Source organism: Camponotus vicinus, unplaced genomic scaffold, assembly GCF_025532165.1.
Source record: "Camponotus vicinus isolate PSW18456_S1 unplaced genomic scaffold, iyCamVici1.0 SCAF_1, whole genome shotgun sequence".
Classification (NCBI taxonomy): Eukaryota; Metazoa; Arthropoda; class Insecta; order Hymenoptera; family Formicidae; genus Camponotus; species Camponotus vicinus.
Window position 1 is genome coordinate 9,725,027 of NW_028141945.1, and position 20,171 is coordinate 9,745,197.

Sequence of the window (20,171 nt, forward strand, 5' to 3'; positions counted from 1 at the left end):
TTTCTTAACTTATTATATGGCTTTACGTCGAAATCGCGAAAACGCGTTTATGTGTCTTATCGTTCCCTCTCATCCCCTCGATCCCGAGAGGCTGCTTCTTCGCAGAAGAGATGGACCAGCGCGCGCCGGGTTGCGTTCGTTTCTCACTAGCGGGGGAAGAGGGCTGGTGGGGGGGAACAGGGGGGAGGATGCGAAGATCGACCAAGACGATGCACTCGCGCGCGAGCGTGGCGATCGTCGAGCGCGTAAATCGCGTCGTCCGCGTCCGCGATGCCGAGCACTTACTGAAAACTTACGGGGCGCCGAAAATACAACGAACGCGAGAGTTACCGAGGGGCAGCTCTGCCTCGGCGGACGTCCACGCTCGCTCTGAAGCTGCCCGGCGATACGGAACCTGCGCGCCTCTGGCGTCGCGCGTCGCGCTCGCTTGATTGGCCCGTAGCTCCCCCGGTCTCCCCCCACCACCGCCGCCACTACTGCCGCGGTTCAGGCGGTTCAGCCGCGGCGGGGATTCTGTTCGAGATGCGAGATCGGCGATATGCCTATAGGGAGAGATATATCTCTAAGGATACGCGTGGTTCGTATCGAGTATCGATGCGTTTTTTCGATTCCGATACTGATAACGAGAGGCCCTCTCATTATTTTAGCTCTCGATGATGCAGCAAGCGAGCTTTTCTTCTTACGATTGTCATCGGATAGAAGCGTTGTAAAAAGAAACGTCATATTTTTATGACTAGGTATTGAGTAATATCGATATTTATTTAATATTATCGATATTTTATGGTAGAATGTGACGTGTATGCACTCTCTATCGTTTCGATATATGATTATTATATTGATAATTAATGATTATACGATAATGGATAATTTCTTGTCATATAGATAGCGGCGCATTAAATACCTCCGAGACCTTTTAGATCCGGGATTTTGGAATATGTAGTATATATTCATTGAGGATTAGAAATGAATAATGAATGCATTTCATGGGATAATAATGCTTGATTAATTGATACTATTGAATGATTGCAAGAGATATATTATAATTTTACACGTCTCTTTTTTCTGAAAATTTCTGCGGATTGTTATGCAAAATACAGAACGTTTTACATAACATCTTGTAATATCTGCATTTTAAATACATACATTGTATATATGTATATAAATATATATAAAAATATACAATTATAAATATAATAATATAAATATATATAAATATATTTTTTCTTTCTTTTTTAATATATTATAAATATATACACATATATACATACATACATATATATATGCAAATGCTGTAAATTCATATTATTTTTGTCCAGTAGTAAATAATTAATTTAATAATATGAAACTACGTATGTGTTTTGTTGATATCTTTTTATTAATATCTTGAAATTAAAAATTTTTCATTATATTGTCGAAATGTGTGAGATTTTCCAGCGAAAAATATTTTCTCAGGAATCTAGTCCGACTATTACTCATTTGCCTCTATTATTCTTCTGCTCCGGACAGCATCGGACGCAAAGTGCGCAATGTAATACAATTTCATTTAACGGAGGTATTCATTTTTTCCCGCTTCGAGATCAAATGCAAATTAGTTTTTCTCACTTCTCGAGTTATCGTCATACTACCTAAAATCCTGATTTTACCTGTCGTTTGACTGTGTTTCTCAGAGAGAGCTTCACGTTATGAACTCAACGTTTAAGTTTTTCAATTTATTTCACGAAGGAAGAACTTTTTGTAAGGGAATCTGGAATCAATTTCTAAAGTTTATCAGTTAAAATATTAAAAACAAGTACATCGTAAAAATGAAAAAATATATAAACGAGACAAAGAAACAGGGATTTTTTTAAAGAGAATACATCTGTAATAACAATTTTTTATACGGTGAAGGTATTTGAGATATTCAAACAGTTAAAATCAATACGAAAATACTTGACTAATGCTATAAAAATTATAAAGCATATACGTGCGCGGTTATTTTTTTAAATAATATGTACTCAAAACATTCATGAAAATAAAAAAAAGTTCTTTTACTACTTTTGATTCCAGAGATAGTTTTATCTAAAATATTTTCGCTGTGGGTCATGCCATTACAAATATATTCTCCTTAAAAACATTTTTATGTCGCGAGAAAAATTCACATACGTATAAGTCGTGATAAAAAAGTAATCCAGTTTTGTGAATGAGTTGAGTAGTTTCATGTTAACATCGGGAAGAAGAGTAGACAAATGGCAGGACATCGTGGAGACGCGCAGCAGCACCTGAGGCGAGAAAAAGGAAGTGATGTTCGTACTATTAACCCAGGGTGAAGGGGATAGAAGAAACCTCTGAATATACTTCAGGATCTTCGTCGAGCGCCATTACACCGAGAATAAGAAATAATTGCATGAGGGTCAGAGTTGTGAGAGCGACCTGCTGCTTGTGATCCGCCAACAAGACTGGTGACCTTTAATCTCGTCTCGTCCATTTCTACTTCTTTTCTTCGACTCGACTCAATCTGTCTCGTATCCTTATGTACTGACCGTAAATACGGAAGCTCCAAATCGATTCTGTCGCGATGAACTGAATCAATTTCTTCTCTGTATACCACCACAAATTGGAAAATTCGATTTAATTTAACATTATTTATAGTTGTCTTTAATGTTATTTATAATCGTCTTAAAGTTATTTTTAATTATTTCTATTGATTTTCAAGATATAATTTTATATAAAGTATTTCACCGAACCACGATTCTAAATATTAATAAAAATATGCCCTTTAGTTATATTCTTTCTGAAGCCAATTGATATTAAAATTGCTCACGTGAAATAGAACTAATCTATTTACAAAATTAATTGCAAAAGAATAATTGATTGCGCAATGATTGTTAGAATCTTTAACAAGTTAAAAAACTAATTTCCTTAAATCTTATATTTTATAATATATATATTATATAAATGATATTTTAAAAATTATTTTATTTAGCAACTCATCTTTCGCACATCTATCTTCGACTTGTAAATGATTATTATTATAATTACTACATATACATATTTTTAGTAAATGTTAATATATATTATTAAATATCTGCATTTTTTAAATATTTATTAATGTGGTTATCTATTGCAAATAATAAAAATAACGTCATTTACACTCCGTTGATAAATAGAAAGTATCAAGTATCGGTACTAGTATACTCTGTATATTAGTAAGTATCAGTCCTTGGTACTTTGATATCGATTGAGTAACAGTTTTATAAATATTGTTTGTTTTAAATATAATTTATAGAAATATATACTCATAATATATAATGTATACATTTCTTTCCTCTTCTTTTGGAAATTATTAGAAAGCCTAATATTTTTTAGATACCATATGATTATATCTGAGTATCATGTAGCTTGAAATCACGAAAGATGGTGCTAATAATCTTATTTATTTCACATTGTTATTTATTTATTTTTAAAACAAAATCTAGTATATGTATAAAATTAATCTCCCTCTTATTATATAACAATTAGTTTCTTGATATATATAAAATACATGTTTGCATCCACACAGACATTCAGTCTTTATTAATTATCTATATAATGAATAAAAAGTATAAAGTAATGTGATAAACTCTTTCAAATAAATATATTATGCGTTTATGTTATTGCTAAAATTAAACTGAAACTTACGAATCACAAATTAACATACAGCTTATACGGCTAAACTTAATAAAAGCGCAGTTGCTCGTTTCACCCAGAAATCTGGACCTTGCGATCCAGCTTTTAGATCTACAGCGACAACGAACGCAGATCTCGTTTGATCGCCGCTCCTCAGGGGATAATAATAACAAGGGCAATGATATAATTCTGTAAAAAAATTAAGCAAATGTTGGTTGTGATGGAAAAACTACTTCTTTTAATTTAAATAATCGTAAGCGCGAAGAAAACTCGATTGCAGTAAAATAAGTTTGTCATTTGATTAGCTTTACCTTTGACTTTTTTTCTGACTTGTTCGACAGGTCGAAAATGAATCACCGGCATGTTGCATACGAGTTGCATGGATGCGGGTTCAATGAGAATGCCATTCCCTTTGTCCCAGCCAGCACCCTCCAGAAAAATGGAGCGGATATATACGCCATCCTAAAGTTAAACAATATAATACAATCGCTTAACGAATAATCGATAAGAGCAATATATTCTTTACAATGGTTTGTCAATTTTTTGCACGTGCTGAAAAAGACCCGTGACAATCGGAAGAATGTCGGCATTGTAGTTAGAAAATCTCTCGCGTTTAAATTTTTATAATGATACAATAAGTCTCTGCTGTGTACGAAATATGTCACACACGTGGCGATGACAGACCTTTAATCTCCATTTTTTTCGCCCGAAAGTCAAACAGTTATATTGCATAATTGAACGGATAATTTACATAAACGAGATATTTGTATGAATGAGCAGCGTTAATCCAGCAAGAAGTGTAAGCTTCTTATAGTTAAAGCGATGTTCGATATTAGCAGTCCTGGACCAAAGCTGGTTGGATGAGCAATTAGCCTAATCGCTCGTAGTTACCATGGGTGGTTCGATTATAGCAGACTCGTCCGTTGTGAAGACAGTAAACTCCCATGACAATGAATCGATAGATACGTTCCAGAGTCTCGCCGAAGTTTGTAGCACCGCAGTAAGGAATCCGGTCGGAAATGTATACGCAGCTAGCCAGAAGAGCAATGGCGGATGAGTGGTTTGAGCCCAATTGGCGAAGTGCTCGACTCGATTGATTAGATCCCTCGTCCAAGCGCCGAGCAGTTTCAAAGACGGATACGCAGTCAGCCATAGAGACGGTACTCTTCCCTCGTATATGCACTCGAAGATTTCTTCTAATTCGCGAGACATCAGCACCAATCCCTTAATTCCGCGTTCAAGTTCCTCAAGGCTGTCCCGAGTTTTTGTCAACAACGCGTTGTATCGCCCAATCTCTTGAAGAAGCACCACGTTCAGCGGCGTCTTACTTGGCCCTATCAGTCTCTCTGTTGTCTCGTAATCGATCGTTTCCGGTATTCTCGAGAGAATGTCGTTCGCGAGTTGCATTACCTGTAAGACACGACAAGATTGAGTAACAAGATTCGCTTGTAACAAGAGCTCAGCACAGGATTACCGAAGATAAGATTAATGAAGTTGCGATAACGGAATGCCAATAATACGAAAACAGATATCAAGAATCCTCGTAAGTTCAATGATGTAAAATCTTATTTACCTTCATAGCTCGTTACTTTGTCTTCAAATCAAACAGAAAATGTAAGCTTGAAATTCAATCAATTCACTTACTTTATGTTCCTTGTCCTCGTCAATTTCTGCGCTGACCGTCTCTATCTGAAGACTCATCAAAGTCTCAAACATGTTCCTAGTCTCCATTATCAGGCAAGTGATATCCGCATTTGAATGCTGACCAAATGCTTCCGGCCTGTCGACATTCGGCAGGATCGCGATAAAGTCGCGGTAGGACTCCAAGGAACCGTCGCGGGGCATGTAATAGGTGGGCAGCGATGACAAACGATAATGGGGGGTAGTCAGGACGTCCTCCGTGAAATATTGCTTGATGTATGTCATCAACAAGCGGCGATCCCAGTCGTCGGTCACGTGACCACCATAGCAAACACCTGCTATGAGATATTTCAAAGATTCCCACGGTGTGACTGGATATTCGTCCAGGTAAACTTGCAGCAAATTCTCAGAGACCTGGAACAGATATCCTGCTATTATGACAATCGTGCCTCTCCATCATCGAGCGTCACTGTGACGAGAATTTAACCGCCATGAGAAGCGCTGGCTTGATTTCTGAGATATCCTTTTGTGCTTATAAAATAAATAGCGAATAGATAAAAAAGCTTTCTGCAGCGTACATGCCGCAACTTTGTTCGAAAATACCTCGAAGTCAGAATCGTTGAAACTGTAGACAACGTTCCAGCCAAGTTGTTGGAATTTCTTTCGTTCGAGAAGAATAGAGTGGAAGAAGACCAGTGTGAATAGCAGCTTTTTATATTTAGACTTTTCTTGGCACAAGTCGAACTGAGTTTCGGTAATTAAACCGTAAAGGCGTTTCATGTTGGCTTTTAATCCTTTTGGCGGCTCGGTAGTCATTTTTATCCCGGCTTGAAGGATCGATATAGGAAACTGAGGAGTCGGACTCGAACTAAGCCATAGTCTGTAAAAGAATTATTCGCATTGCTTTCGCATTTCTTTGAAACATCTACTCCAATACATTTAATTAGGTATCGTAATAATCAATGTTTATATATATTCGTAATAAATATAATTTTATCATTTATTTGTTTTATGAATTGCAAGAAATTAAAATTTTTAATAATTTTTGACGCAGTATATGCAAAAGATAGTATTGCGTGAAAATAATATGAGATAGTATTTCATAAAACTCTGGCATATACCTAAATCTTGGATGTAAAGTTTGGCTGGAACCAAGCATTTCCACAATCTTATCGAGCTTGGGCATCCAACTGAGCGAGAGGTGGCAATTCGCAAGAAATACCCAGAATCCTTCTTTGGCACCGATCTGTATCATGCTGCGCAGAGAACAAAGAAATATGAAACTCGATGAGAATAATTTTACGCAACTATATATAAGTACTAATTTTATTTTTCACTCTTTTGGATATTAATTTTTTATCAATGCACCAGTTTTATAACTTTGTTAATAAAATTAAGAATATGAAAAATATGATTCAGCTTTAATTTCTCTTTAAAAATTTAGAGTATCTTGGATATTACAATTATATTGTATAAAAAGTTTATAATTATAGTTTATAATTATAAAGTATATATATAATGTATAAAATTTTATTAACCTCGTGGCAATGGGAGATTGTCCTTGGCCTAGTGATAACGTCATCAACATAGCGGACATGCCTTGATTATCAGCTAACTGCGTAAGAATGCCAGTGGGATCCACGCCGGGTGAAAGAACGAATATCAATGGTGTCTGCGCCACGGAATCATCCAACACCGCTTTTAGGTCAAGTACAGGAGGTTCTACGAAACTTTGACTGAGATTGCGAACGATATAAGTCGTAATGCAGAAGGATATTCTGTCAGGTCGACAGCTGCGAACGAATAACATTTTCTGAAACTCGGTGCACCCTTCCTCCCATTCGCCGACTAGCGGTACAGTTTCCGGTTCTGTGCTGATGTACCTAGATATTAAAGGGATTGTGATAAGAAAACGTTACATGGAAACGTGTTTGCGTAAAATATTTCTGACAGACGATAACGTAATTTAAACAAATTATCGTAAAATCTTTTTTTTATGTAGTAGTTTTGTCGATTAAAATTAAAAAAAAAATAAAATAAAAGGAGAAAAAAATTATATGTCTGATTTAGTTATATTATAAAGTAAAATAAAATATTTTTGATAAATACATTGAATTTCTACATAAAAACGTTTGTTTATTAGTACAATTATATTTGTAATAAATATAATAAAATATTATAAATAATTATAAATAAAAAATATTATTAATAAATGAAATATGAAAAATGATAAGGGGAGTATCGTGAAAATAACTTGTCAAGAAAGGCTGAAGCGAAATAACGTGACATTGTACGCACCAATTGTGCCAATCACGCGGCAGCTGCTCAAAAGAAGAAACGACTCCGTGGAATCCGGGTAGCTTGTCGAGTTCAGTGACGTTGTCCCAAGTTTCATCCGGCAGCCACGACACGGGTTTGTCCGGCTGATTTTCTCGGTCCAGCACGATTCCGCCGCGGAGCAGAAACGCGTATTCTCCCGGGATGATTTTACCCTGCGCATCCAATATCTTGACGCACATGTGAAAAGAAAAGAGTAGCTTGTGCTGCTCGAACAGACCACGGCATGTGTTCCTATCCGTAAAAATAAAATCCATCGCATCAAGTTTCCTTAGAGTCATACGTTTTTTCTCTGCCTCAAAACATCCGCAAAATAGGAGGATTATAATAATGTTATATTACGTTAAATATGAATATTTCAAGTTTCATCAGTTTTTTCATGAAATATTGATTTACAATATTGTACAAAAAATGAGAGACCGCTAAAAACACACAATATTTTTCATTAAAATCTTTTTTTCTGTAAAAATTAGATATATTTTACTCTCATATGTTCTTTTTAATTTAATTTTGAAAAATTTGTCTGAAATGTAATTGAAATATGAAGTAAAAACATGTTTATATTTTTAGTAAATGAGTTTAAGTTGCAAATATTATTTATTAATAAAATGATAAAAACATAGCATCTCATAACATTTTATAACAAAGATAAAAACTAACAAAGATAAAAACTCTTTCTCTCCCTCTCTTTTTCTATATTTAATTATACCTGTAAACCGCGTATGTATGATATTCGTTCAGGCTGTCGATTCTCTCAAACAGTTTTGTTCTTTTAGGACTTTTGTCGATGGAAAGCATAAACAGTGCGTTGTATGCGTCGAGAGAGAACTGATACATGGGATCGATGGCGCTCATGTCGTTTAGAACGAAAAAAAGAATCGAGGCACGTTTCGAGCATGGTCGATATCCTTCTCTCGCTAAATCTATCTCTTTTTCTGTCTGTTCAGAAACAACTAGAGACTTTTGAATGGAGATAGATGTTGTCTTTGATGTCTGCAGAGTATTCAGCAAGTCTAGGTCATCTAGAAGAGATTCTCCCGCCACATTGAGCAAACTGATAGAATACATAGAACGTATTTATATACCTTGTTAATTGCTTTAGTCAATTACTTCTAAGTTGCATTAAGAACGAATGATGAAAAATGGTTTTATATTGAATTATATACAGAATAAATCGTGATTGCACTTAAAAGCAAAAGGCTTTGGACGCTCAAGGCTTAAGGAGTTTTCGTAAATCTTACTGAAGTATTTTATCTTCTAGTTCTCTGAGAGCCCGTTTATCGGATGCAATTGTAAGTACCAGATTGTCTTTCTGCTCCTCGAGCTGCGGCTTCTCTTTCCTTACCACGATCCCGAGGAGCTGCGCTTCGAGACCTACATGCAGGACAGAGTTATATTCCCTAATCTTGTTCCATCTTTCCTTAAAGTATATACTGTAAGACTATTAGTTACCCTGCTCCTTAATGGCGAAGTTGCATAATGTCGTTTTAGTTGAAATCTCCGGGGCATAGTGGGGATTCGAAAGCTTTGTAGTCATAAACAGCCGGAATTGATTGTTGTAAGTAATCATTTTATCGTTAAATTTGATCATCATTTGATCGCCTGTAGCATCGGAAACATTGAATGATAAAAATTTCAAGCAAATGGAAAAAAGATTAATTACTGTCTTTTATGCCAAACGTAATTTTTGTTCCACAAGGAATTAATCATATATTGAGCATCGAGTAAGATTAAAAAGATATTAATATTTTATTATATCGGTTTTCTCTTCATCTTTTGTTCATTTAACGATTTAAACAGAAGTTTAATTACTGATTATTATTTAATGCCTCTTAATTTTAATAATTAAAGAATCTTTTTTTTAGAATTTTCTCATAAATGTAATACAATTACGCGAATATAATTAAACGATATTGACGTTAAGTTTTACCTGATTTAATGAAAGCTTTTTGGAGAAGCGGATTCAAGCTCGGATCGAGGGTCTGTCCGATATTTTCAAGCAGTACTGGCCTTCCGAGCTGAATTGCTTGTTCCAGAATTCTCATAAAGTCAACTTGACCAAAGTCGATTACTCTCAGTGACTGCGATTATAATTGTTACATCAAAGTGACAAAGTAAATTCTCGGAATGTATTGATTTGAAATCGTTTTATCTCATATTAGTTATTTGATTTTACGTTAAAGCCAATTATCAATATTGCTGAAGAGATGTTATTACAGTTTCTTTGATCGGAAATCGACATACAACGTATATCAAACATTTACATGTTTCGCCTCCATATTTTTGATCCACTTCACCGCTTGGCATTGCGGATCGATTACGAGGGGCCAACGTGTTCCCCGCGTTACTATGATGCCATTTTCCGTGCTGAATCCATCGGACGGTAATCCCTGAATGTTCCAATCTCTGATTGTCGACGGATCAACTAGGAACTCTTTCACATCTAGGTTTGGCGATGTCGGTATCTCTTTATTTTGCACCTTAGCCATTCGAAATTCACATATAAAAGTTAATCTACATTTAAAAGAAGTAAATAAAACGAATCGCTTTTATGTCAGAATAAAAATTTAAAAAATGCAGAAGATGAATAGCAAAAATTAATTTTTTAGTTGGTTGTAAATAATAATTTTTGGAAATACAATTGGAGTTATGTGTAAAATAGTTTATTAATTTGCAAATTTTAGGTAGATAATTTGCAACGTGATTTGGTGAAAAATTATGATAAAGAGTTTCGAAGAACGATTCTCGAACTTACTTCCTTGGACCAAATACTTATAAGTTCCTGCCTATAATTGGACGTAAACGGTCCCAAGTACGACACAAATCCGGTAGATATCAAGCAATCACCCGGTAGCCACTCGAAACATTCGGTTAATGATGCTACTGTGTTCTCCCATCGAATTCGTTCCTCGGAAAGCCCATCTACCAGCATCGCTGCACGGTCTAGTTTCAGCTTTAACAATTCAGCCTGAAAAAAGAAAATGTACATAAAATAGACATTTTTTAAAATACAAAATACGCATACCTTTGATTTATTGTCAAAAGTAAAAATAAAATTCAAACAGATGTTAAATATTTTATAAGAATATATTTCTTTTATAAATTAATAAATGAATAATAAATGACATATATATTTTTGCAAATATTTTTGTTATTATTATTATTATTATTAAAGGACCTTATCATCACGTAAATATTAACAATCGGGAATTTAATTGAAAGTAACGTTTTAATTTATTTGCGAAATTTTGCTATAGGTTTTATTGGATTTATGGATGTACAACCTCCTTAAGGAATACATCTTGCCCGTGAAAATTGAGCGAATGCAGGCTTCTGCTGGTATTAATGTAAAATAGTTAAAAAAAGTTAAGTAAAGTTTTAACTAAATGGACGCGCATAATCAGTTCGAGTGAGCTGACTTTCTTTATCGATTCGTCCCTTCTTGGCTTTGTGTGATTTAGGTCATTTTAGGTCATTTCTAGCATTGTAAAGCGTAAGAAACAGGGATATACTACCAGTTTAATCAAATCCTCCTTTTCTTTCATCTTAGCGTCGTACGTCCGTTGTAATCTCTCGAGCTGCTCGTGTAAGTTTTGCAGCTGCTGCATTGCCTCTTCTAAGGCTATTTCCTTCTGCTTCAATGATTCTAACGCGATCTGCAGTCTTTCTCGTTTCGGTGCCACGATTCTGCAAAGCATCGTGAACATATGATTAGATTTTCATCCATAACGAAAGATGAATAACATATAAATCGATTAATTAAATAATAACAACACAAAAGAACCTTAAACTTAAAAAATATGAAAAGATTTTATTATTATATAAAAATCACAAGTATTTAAGATTGAAAAGAAAAAATGAGAAAGAGATATACACAAGCATATGTATATATCTTGTAAACTTTTGACCTACCTATACAGTTTGCCGTAGTTTTCCATAGCTATCACCCACATGCAAAGTGACTTAGCTGCAACAGATACTACGCCGACCTTTGTAGGATCGAATTCGGGATTGGACGTGTACTTGGCTATTGTTCGTAGAACTCTGTCCGATATATGATCTTTGTCGAAGTCTCGAAGCTGGAAATCAAATCAGAACAAGTTAGTTTGCGGAACGAGTAGTATGAACATAGTCTTGTGCGCCAGTTGCAACATTGTCCCTCACCGTATTAATGAAGTTTACGTCACTGAGTTGGCGTTTCGCCTCCCCCCATGTCGGTTCTGAGTTCTTTAAAATCATCACGGCTTCCATCACCATCTCGACTTTCGGCGGTGGATGCGTAAAGGACTTAATTTCAGCTAAATCTTTTTTGCTCAAAGCTTCTAATGCCTAAAATAAATCGTCAACATTTCTTTATGTAATGTTTAATTTATATTAAATTCTTAATAAATTTGTTTTTTTAATTAGTGAGAAATATCTTTTCAGAGCAACTAAATTATCAAGCAAAATAATATTTAAAGCATATCTTTGCTTTGCCTCCTCTTTCTCTCTGAACTGTATAAATTTCTCGGCAATAAAAATTTAATAACAGAATAAAATCCATTTAATTTAAATCATGTATAATCCAAAGCTATTGTTGTTTCAACATTGCATATTCATTGTAGCGAAAAAAAGAGCTGCGAATCACTTCGTTAAAGATATCACAAAAATGAAGTTGTTTAAGTTAATTAATAAAAATTTGCAAAAATATATGAAATATGCGATGAGAAAGATATTAAAGCAGAAAACGATCAGAGAAATTGTTCGAAACTGGATAAGCGACGTTGGAAAAGAATTCGGTGATTCGGTAACAACCTTCATAGCTTCGTTCAAGGCAGGTTCGACCGTTGCTAGGTCAGCTCGCGCGAGCTCTTCGAGCTTCTTGCATTCTTTTTGCTCCTCGGCGATACGTTGCGATTTGGCGGTGACCTGCCTCTGCGTTTCATCGGCATCGCGACGTTGGTTTGCTGCACGTCGTAAGCAGTTAAAAGCGATACACGGTGCAAGTATGAATACCATATGATTAATTAAGTGCGCAAGAGGAAAGTTAGAACCAGAGCGTTAAAAGCAATAAGTTCTTATAGATTAATTTGATAAATGCCGCTGATAATATATCACTGTCGCGTGCGCCGTGTACCTATCGTTACGAGGAATTCTTCGCACTCCCTCGTAGATTTATGAACTTGCTGCTGAGTGACTTCGAGCTCCGTCGCCATTTCTTTAACTTTCACCCGAGTATCGTCGATCTTCGAGAGGCCGCCGCGAAGTTTGTTCGCCTGGTCTGCTAAATCTTGTCGCTTTTCTGCCAGCATCCTGCGTGATACGAATACAACATGTGTAGCGTGATTTCGCATTAAAGATATTAAAAATATTACAGATATTACAGAAGGAACATAAATATACTATATTAATTATCTTGCAATTATCTTGTGCAATCTTAAATTTTGAGAAAGGATTCTGACGCTTTCGCGTTTTTATTCAATTCTTACTCTTTATAACCGACTACCAGCTCGATAAAATTCACAGGAGTCACGTAATTGTAACGCTTCATTTCGACGGCCATTCTGCGAGAGAACTGGGACACCGTGTCGTGGATCAAAGAGAATGATGCTGCAATTCCATCGCGCATTCGGTCCTGTAACGGCGGCAATGGAATAGCCGTCGCGGATTGCCGCGGTTCCTGCAGAAAAGTGCATCCTCGTAACACTCGCGTTCGTTACGATTGCAGTGTGAATTTTTTAACTGGCTGTATCCTCCCCGTATCCATCCACCTTTTGCTTTGCGCATATATGGACGTAATAAAATGTACTGCACAAAGAGCGTCCATTGCGTGCCGGGATTACCAGTGATTTTTTATGATGTGTGCACATTTTAACAAACGTCTATTCTGTATATTTAGCTAATTATATTTAATAATATAATTAGAGTTGAAATGCGTGATTAATTATTTAATTAACATTTTTATTCAAAGATATTAAAATGAGGAAATATCCTCGTTTTATGGCGTTTGTAAAATAGATGTAATGGTATCAAGAGTCATAAATGCATTAAGACTAATAGCTATATGAATAATAAATTGATAATCCGAAAGCGGCGTCGTTTAAGAAGAGATTCTTCCGGATACGGAGAAAACTCTTTATAATAGTTTTATCTATATACATATACTTGAAATGGAAAGAAAACATTTTATAAATTTATCTAATAACGCTAGAACAAACATTTCTTTTTATGTCGACTGAAATATTTATTTGACTGTGTCAACACCTTGTTAATGTAATTTTTATTCGAGGGGCATAAAGAGGAATAAAACAATACGTAGCATCTTGGACATGTTCTTGAGACAAATTATGTATAGATCTAAGAGCATTCTCGCGCGGAATCTAAGCGACCAATCTCAGCTTTGGCCGAAAGAAAAGAAATACGCCAGACGGCCGTATCATCAGGATGAGGCAAACCGTAGATGGGAAAATAATCGGATTCGCCGAAATGGTCGGCAAGAAGGACAGGGCAGAAGAGGGTGGAAGATTGGTGGTAGAAAACGCGCGTTGATCGTAAGAATCGAATCGAATGGAATCGATCGCGCGGAAAGGGGAAGGGCGTACCTACCACTTTATTTTCGCCGGTGATAGTGAGCGTCAGATTGAGATTCATGAGGAACTTGTTGCCAACTTCGAGGAGAGCTTCTCTCGGCCATTCCAAGAACCAATCGATGGTCGTGCAATTGATCAGGGAAGGATACTGCCGTAATCTGTTCCTGAAGGCATCGCCGATCGGGCTCATGCACATGATCAAATGCATATTGGCACGCGCTCTCTCAATCAGGAAGTAATATACCGTCTCGGTTGTTGGTATCTTTCCAGCCTTTGTTACTTCCTTTGATAGTCTATTTTTAATCTGATAAAACACGATATATCAATATGCCGCGATGGCACACTTTCGTATTGGTTATATTTTTACTGATCTGAATTATTCTACAAATTCTGCAAATTATAACGGTACCAAAATTTTAAATATCTGGGTCACACATGTATGTATATGTCTGTGTATTTCTTTCTTTCTCTCTAATATATCTTTCTGGGCCACACATATATGTATATGTCTGTGTGTATATTTCTCTTTTTCTCTCTACAATATAGATGTATATACATGTATTATGTTTTTAAATTTTAAATTAAATTCTTGGTATATGCGGTGAATTATTTAAATAAATTTATAATCTCTATTCTTTATTTCACAATTTCTTATTTGATAATAGAAAACAAAGAAATTTGCAAAAATATATACATTATTGTGAACTTTTAAATATTTAAGAACTCTACAAATAATTTCTAAATTTTCGTATGTGTTTTATAATTTGCATCTGATATAAGTCGATTATTCTTAAATATTTTACGGATATATCAATTTTTGAGAACAAAAACCTAGAAGTTAAATAATATATGTTTATACTATATTCAATCGTGGATTTGAAAACTTTCATTCTTAATAACACAAAAATATTTTTTACATATTTTTAAAATATGATGTGAGAATATCAAACATGGTTACAAAAACACTTTTATTCTTAATAACACAAAAACATTTATATGATATAAATTTCATGAGCGCGCGCGCGCTGTTAAGAATAGTTCTCATAGTCTTCGCATTTCTGTTAGTTTTTTAATTTCGTTGATTTTCTTTTCTACGTAGAGTGTGCCCCATATAAAGTAATGTCGCGGATTATATCCAAATGGATATGAAATAATTGTGACGCAAAGCGTATTAACCGACTTACGTTCTCCATTTCGTCGCTCTTGTAGAGATTAGCCACTTCGCCAGTACTCAGCATATTGTTGACAATCTCCAGAAACTGCTCCTCCACCACTTGGGTATCGTTGAAGAGGAAACTAGTCGGTTTGTTCTCCACCCCGACCATTGAGTACAGAGTCTTGAGATCTTCACGAAATTCTGGTAACCTATATTGTGCCGTAATGGCAACTTGATAGGTGGACATATCGCACATGTAACTGCCAATACGTGAAAGCGATTGCCTACCACTACCACCAATTCCAACCAGAAGCATATTACCGCGAGGCTATAGAAAACATTATGATAATCGTTAAATTTATGATGCATATATATATATATATATATATATATATATATTCAAAAATAATAATTTAAATAATAAAATCTCCTTTTCCCTCAGTATTTTGTTTGTTAGTTGTATAAAATCTATTGTAATAAATAAATAAATATATATATATATATATATATTTATTTATTTATTGCAATAGATTTTATACAACTAACAAGCAAAATACTGAGGGAAAAAGGAAATTTTATTATTTAAATTATTATTTTTAAATTAAAAATCGACTTTATGTTACAAATATATTTTATGATAACACGTATATAAAATCGTAATAATATAGACTTGTATTTTTACAGTGTGTATCGTCGGATAGAATGTTTACCGTTATACGGCACGCGATGGGAATCACTAACCTGCGATATTACACGAACGATGCGACATACATGTTCAATCGCATCGCGGAATAAGATGAGATCGAGGCGTACCACGCCATGAGAGGCATTATACTCGTCCATCTGTTCTTCCATGTAACGCCTTACGGCACCGATATCCGGGAGATCTTCGTATATATCCCAGGCATTCATAAAACTACCTGCAGATGTTAATTCAATATAAGAGAAATATATGTATATATATCTGGAAGATAATATTTTATTTAATAAAAAAATAAAATAATAGTATTAATTAAAAAAAATATATACTAATAATATTGTTATTGATAAAAACTTTAATAAAAGAGAAGATGTATATACTTATATTAGCTAGAATCAAAGTATTGCACCAATATATTGCGCGTATTTACCGAAAATGGGGCATCTTTTCTCCGGGCAGACATTATGGAAGGTCAACTCAAAGTGCTTCCCGAGCTGATCGTTCAACTGAGTCACGAACCACTCTCTGTCCCTGAAAGAAATTGCTCAGCATTTTTTCCTCCCGTACCCCGGACCAAATTAAGTTAATGCCTCTTGAGCGCTTACTTCTCGTCAATAAGCCGATCGCAGAAAACTCGGAAACTCTCGTGAACCCACAATCGCAGGAAAGTCTGTCTCGAATACTGATAGTCCTTATGGCTGCGCAGTAGCCCTTGGAAAACCTGTCGGAGGATCGATAGCGATTTTTGTATCTGCATCATTTCTACCTTCATGTCGAGTTCTAGTTTGTCAATTTTTAACTTCCAAACTTTTTACCTTTGATATATCCCTTAGGTTAAATAAATAATGCATCTTCGTTGGAGTGGGAAGCATCTTTTGGATCACGTGATTGTATAGTTTGATCGAAGCAAGCGTTATATCATTTGCTAAAACGGATGAGGAAATGTCTCACTTGATATAATTGTCAATTAAACACAATCAATTTCACTTAATATACATACATATTCCTTTTACTTCAGAGTGAAATTCGGAAAGATGTTGATTCAGCATTGTACCGTAGATTCTTGTAATTTGTTTTTCAGTTGGAAAAGTCATGTTAATGACATTAAATTTTGTGAGTAATCTATCCGTAATAATGTTGCGACCTCCACCGGGTGGTCCCATCGCTGCCATTAATTGTATTGTTTGAATATATTTCCTCGTTTGCTTCCGGCGATCGTACCTGTGGATAATGTTTTTTTTTTATATTTGTTGCAACGTTCTGTTAAATGTTTCAGAGTAATATCTTCGTGTTCCTGTTACACGTGTCATTTTTTTTTTTGCTATTTGTGCTTTGTTCTTGTATATCTTGTAATGTTACCAAAATCCATAATTAATCCACTGTCGAATTAATTCCAACGGTGGTTGCGACCCATATTTCTCCTTCATGGGCATATTAAAATCGTCCATGAAAGTGATCAAAGTCTTACCGGCCGTGGGAATATAAACGCCTTTCGTTCGTTTTTCCAGTCTGCTTTCTATTGCATCCTATAAGCCAAGGTAGAGTCTCGGTAGAAAACATTCATTTAATATTTAAAATTATTATCCATTTGATACATGTTTAGAGCCTTACTTGTATGTTATTGGATGTAGTTTGTGCTGACATGTTTACAAGCAGAACGGCGTACTTCGTGTCGTCTAGCAGCTCAAGTACCGAGTGAATGGTAGACGTTTTTCCTGTACCCACCGGACCCACTACGAGCACCGGAAAACCATTCGATAGGAGAAAACTCACGACGTAATCGTATCGTATCGTGTCCGCGGTGGGTACTATTATCTTGTAGAATGGCAGGCTGTAAATTGACTCAGAATATACTAGTGGTGCGCGCAACGTTCTCTTAAGAGACGATTATCGATTTTCTCGAAAATATATGGATGTGATTGAATATGATGTAATGCAGATTGAATGATTTGACCTGAATATGTATGCGACTCGATATGAGATTTGAACCGAATTCGGGATATTCTGATTTTGATTAAACAATCATGTTATATGACAATCAACGTGTCGAAGATTGCCGTTTATCGATAAAAATCTCCTGAGGGAGAATTGATAATTTTTAATTTTTTGAAAAACACATCAGAATTTTGTGGCAAGTTTCAATAAATACTTACGCTTACCCGGATTGAAATTTCCAAGTGTGCGGTAATTTTTCTTCCCATAAAATGAAATTACGGAGACGTGTATCCACGTAATACTCGTAAACTGTGTCTCGCAACGGAAAGGAGCTTTCGATTTCTCTTATGAAATTATCCATCTTCTGACGACCTTTCTCATCGACCGAGGCACATAGTGACCATATCATGCTGCAACGTGACATTGAAGATAGTTATTTAGTGCGCTCTTGACTATCATTACCATGTCATTGGCTCGGAACTTATAGTTTAATATGACTTGCGCGAGCCACTAGAGGATTACAGTATTAATATTACTTGAAGACGCCCAGAGGTGACGGCTAGTATTCCGTGTTGCTTGAATACGAGTTATGAATTCATGATTGTCGCAACTTATCTCGCCGAAGCGCGGTTGTTCTATGCAATATTCGAAATGCATATCTACGAAACAGAAATACTTTTACGTACCAGAAGAAGAACCACATTTTGCATATTATGGAGAAGGCAGCGCGATCTTCGCCTAATTCCACGCCGTTCTGCGGTGTCGCGAATACCTCCAACAGTTTGCAGAGAGACTGAATGGCGTTTAATTCGGGAACAGGTACGAGTTCCTCGCAATTCTTCCGCTTAAATTCCAGCGCGGCGTTAACGTGGCTCTCGAACAGCTGATTCATCTGATTGAAAAGCAATGAAATGTACGTTCCGCCGGATCGCGGGGAATTAGTCGATTCGTCTTACCTCCTCAGCAAATTCTGGTTGCGCGCTATACTTTTGCAACCACGAATCGACGTACGGACGCCAGCCAAGATTCTTGTAATCATTATAAACCATACCTATTCTGGAGACCGTCCCGGGAGAGGCGACAGTCAAGTCTTGCACCTCGAAGAGTAACGACACTTGATCGGGCATAGCAATACGATCGTTATTTATCAGCGTTAGTACCTTAAAATGCGAAATTTTTAATTTCAGAAATACGTCTTATGCAATTTCAGTTTAAGAAATCAAGGAACATCAAACGAAGAATGGAGCAAGTATACCTTGTTGTCGTCCATGACGCTGTTCATGTTTTCAATCCAATCAGCGTCTACGGGTCCGTCAAAAAGAATCCACTTTTCATCGGCGGTTTTCTCTGTCAAGAGAACATTGAATTTTTACAATAGCATATTTTCCGGACATAAATCATGCTGACGAAGAAGAAATTTCTGTCCCAATAATTTTGCTTATATTGCTTTTCTCCTCGATTTTATTTATTATTTATGATTTGTCAATAATATGAATCCTACGCCATAAATAATATTTTTATATTGTTCAATTGAGAGATGTCAATATACATATGAAACATCTTTCAATACGCTTCTGTGTATATTTTATATTATATTTGTAATTAATAATATATATATCATGCAACTGAAATATTTTGTCACAGAACATTACAGAATTCATTATGTTCATCTCTAACGTCATATATCCATATATATAACGTGACACACTTATTACACTACACATATTACATTGTAATCAATCAAGTGCTTTACCGGAACAAGTTTTCCGCATGATGGACGATATCACCCCGTCGAGCCATTCTCCGGTAGAAAGATTGTACTCGCCGTAGAGTTCACCGAGACTTAGTGCCTTAGGATTAATGGGATATACGTGAACGGCGTTAAAGCCTGGCTTTCCATCGCTCTTCATTGTCGTCATCGTATTCTGTAAAATCTTCCACGTTGTGGTTTTTGCGGTGTTTGACACGCCGACAATCATCGTCGAGTGACGCGAGCCCTTCGTCTCGTACAGCTCGATGACTTTCGTCACTATCATGGGAATCGGCTGTAATAATCGCGAATAATTTAGGGCGATTAATTAATCTCGAGATATAGCTGACAAGGCGATCTACCGACATGTCCGAACAATATCCACAACTATTATCATCGCAGAGATTAAATTCTAAAGAAAATAATAATCTGAGCGAT

At 35.7% G+C, this 20,171-nt stretch overlaps 1 protein-coding gene and 1 long non-coding RNA gene across 11 annotated transcripts in view; one reads left to right on the forward strand and one right to left on the reverse strand.

The window, feature by feature from the left end:
• Positions 1-324: 324 nt before the first annotated feature.
• Positions 325-1,022, forward strand: LOC145973139 (uncharacterized). Its single transcript, XR_014439373.1, has 3 exons — positions 325-577; positions 648-737; positions 883-1,022. It is a non-coding gene; the product is annotated as an uncharacterized LOC145973139 (long non-coding RNA).
• Positions 1,023-1,467: 445 nt separating this feature from the next.
• Positions 1,468-20,171, reverse strand: part of Kl-2 (dynein heavy chain 2, axonemal kl-2) — a 48,423-nt gene continuing 29,719 nt past the window's right edge. For 4 of the 10 annotated variants that reach the window (XM_083102253.1, XM_083102286.1, XM_083102303.1 and 1 more), the window contains 34 exons: positions 19,737-20,028; positions 19,239-19,330; positions 18,940-19,143; positions 18,670-18,875; positions 18,208-18,393; positions 17,660-17,879; positions 17,408-17,574; positions 17,049-17,269; positions 16,864-16,973; positions 16,654-16,769; positions 16,479-16,579; positions 16,090-16,268; positions 15,377-15,676; positions 14,209-14,496; positions 13,092-13,282; positions 12,740-12,915; positions 12,418-12,569; positions 11,788-11,952; positions 11,536-11,702; positions 11,139-11,310; positions 10,379-10,591; positions 9,888-10,103; positions 9,554-9,704; positions 9,076-9,225; positions 8,865-8,997; positions 8,333-8,677; positions 7,585-7,857; positions 6,825-7,169; positions 6,408-6,542; positions 5,890-6,166; positions 5,290-5,700; positions 4,537-5,055; positions 3,957-4,107; positions 3,471-3,834 (listed from right to left, as the gene is read on the reverse strand). In XM_083102253.1, coding sequence (XP_082958379.1) covers positions 3,680-3,834; positions 3,957-4,107; positions 4,537-5,055; positions 5,290-5,700; positions 5,890-6,166; positions 6,408-6,542; positions 6,825-7,169; positions 7,585-7,857; positions 8,333-8,677; positions 8,865-8,997; positions 9,076-9,225; positions 9,554-9,704; positions 9,888-10,103; positions 10,379-10,591; positions 11,139-11,310; positions 11,536-11,702; positions 11,788-11,952; positions 12,418-12,569; positions 12,740-12,915; positions 13,092-13,282; positions 14,209-14,496; positions 15,377-15,676; positions 16,090-16,268; positions 16,479-16,579; positions 16,654-16,769; positions 16,864-16,973; positions 17,049-17,269; positions 17,408-17,574; positions 17,660-17,879; positions 18,208-18,393; positions 18,670-18,875; positions 18,940-19,143; positions 19,239-19,330; positions 19,737-20,028 — 7,179 coding nt within the window. In that variant the 3' untranslated portion in view covers positions 3,471-3,679. Of the gene's footprint in view, positions 1,758-2,142; positions 2,259-2,330; positions 2,577-3,470; positions 3,835-3,956; positions 4,108-4,536; positions 5,056-5,289; positions 5,701-5,889; positions 6,167-6,407; positions 6,543-6,824; positions 7,170-7,584; positions 7,858-8,332; positions 8,678-8,864; positions 8,998-9,075; positions 9,226-9,553; positions 9,705-9,887; positions 10,104-10,378; positions 10,592-11,138; positions 11,311-11,535; positions 11,703-11,787; positions 11,953-12,417; positions 12,570-12,739; positions 12,916-13,091; positions 13,283-14,208; positions 14,497-15,376; positions 15,677-16,089; positions 16,269-16,478; positions 16,580-16,653; positions 16,770-16,863; positions 16,974-17,048; positions 17,270-17,407; positions 17,575-17,659; positions 17,880-18,207; positions 18,394-18,669; positions 18,876-18,939; positions 19,144-19,238; positions 19,331-19,736; positions 20,029-20,171 lie in introns of those variants that run through there. The other 6 variants (XR_014439361.1, XR_014439358.1, XR_014439356.1 and 3 more) reach the window with 6 other exon arrangements.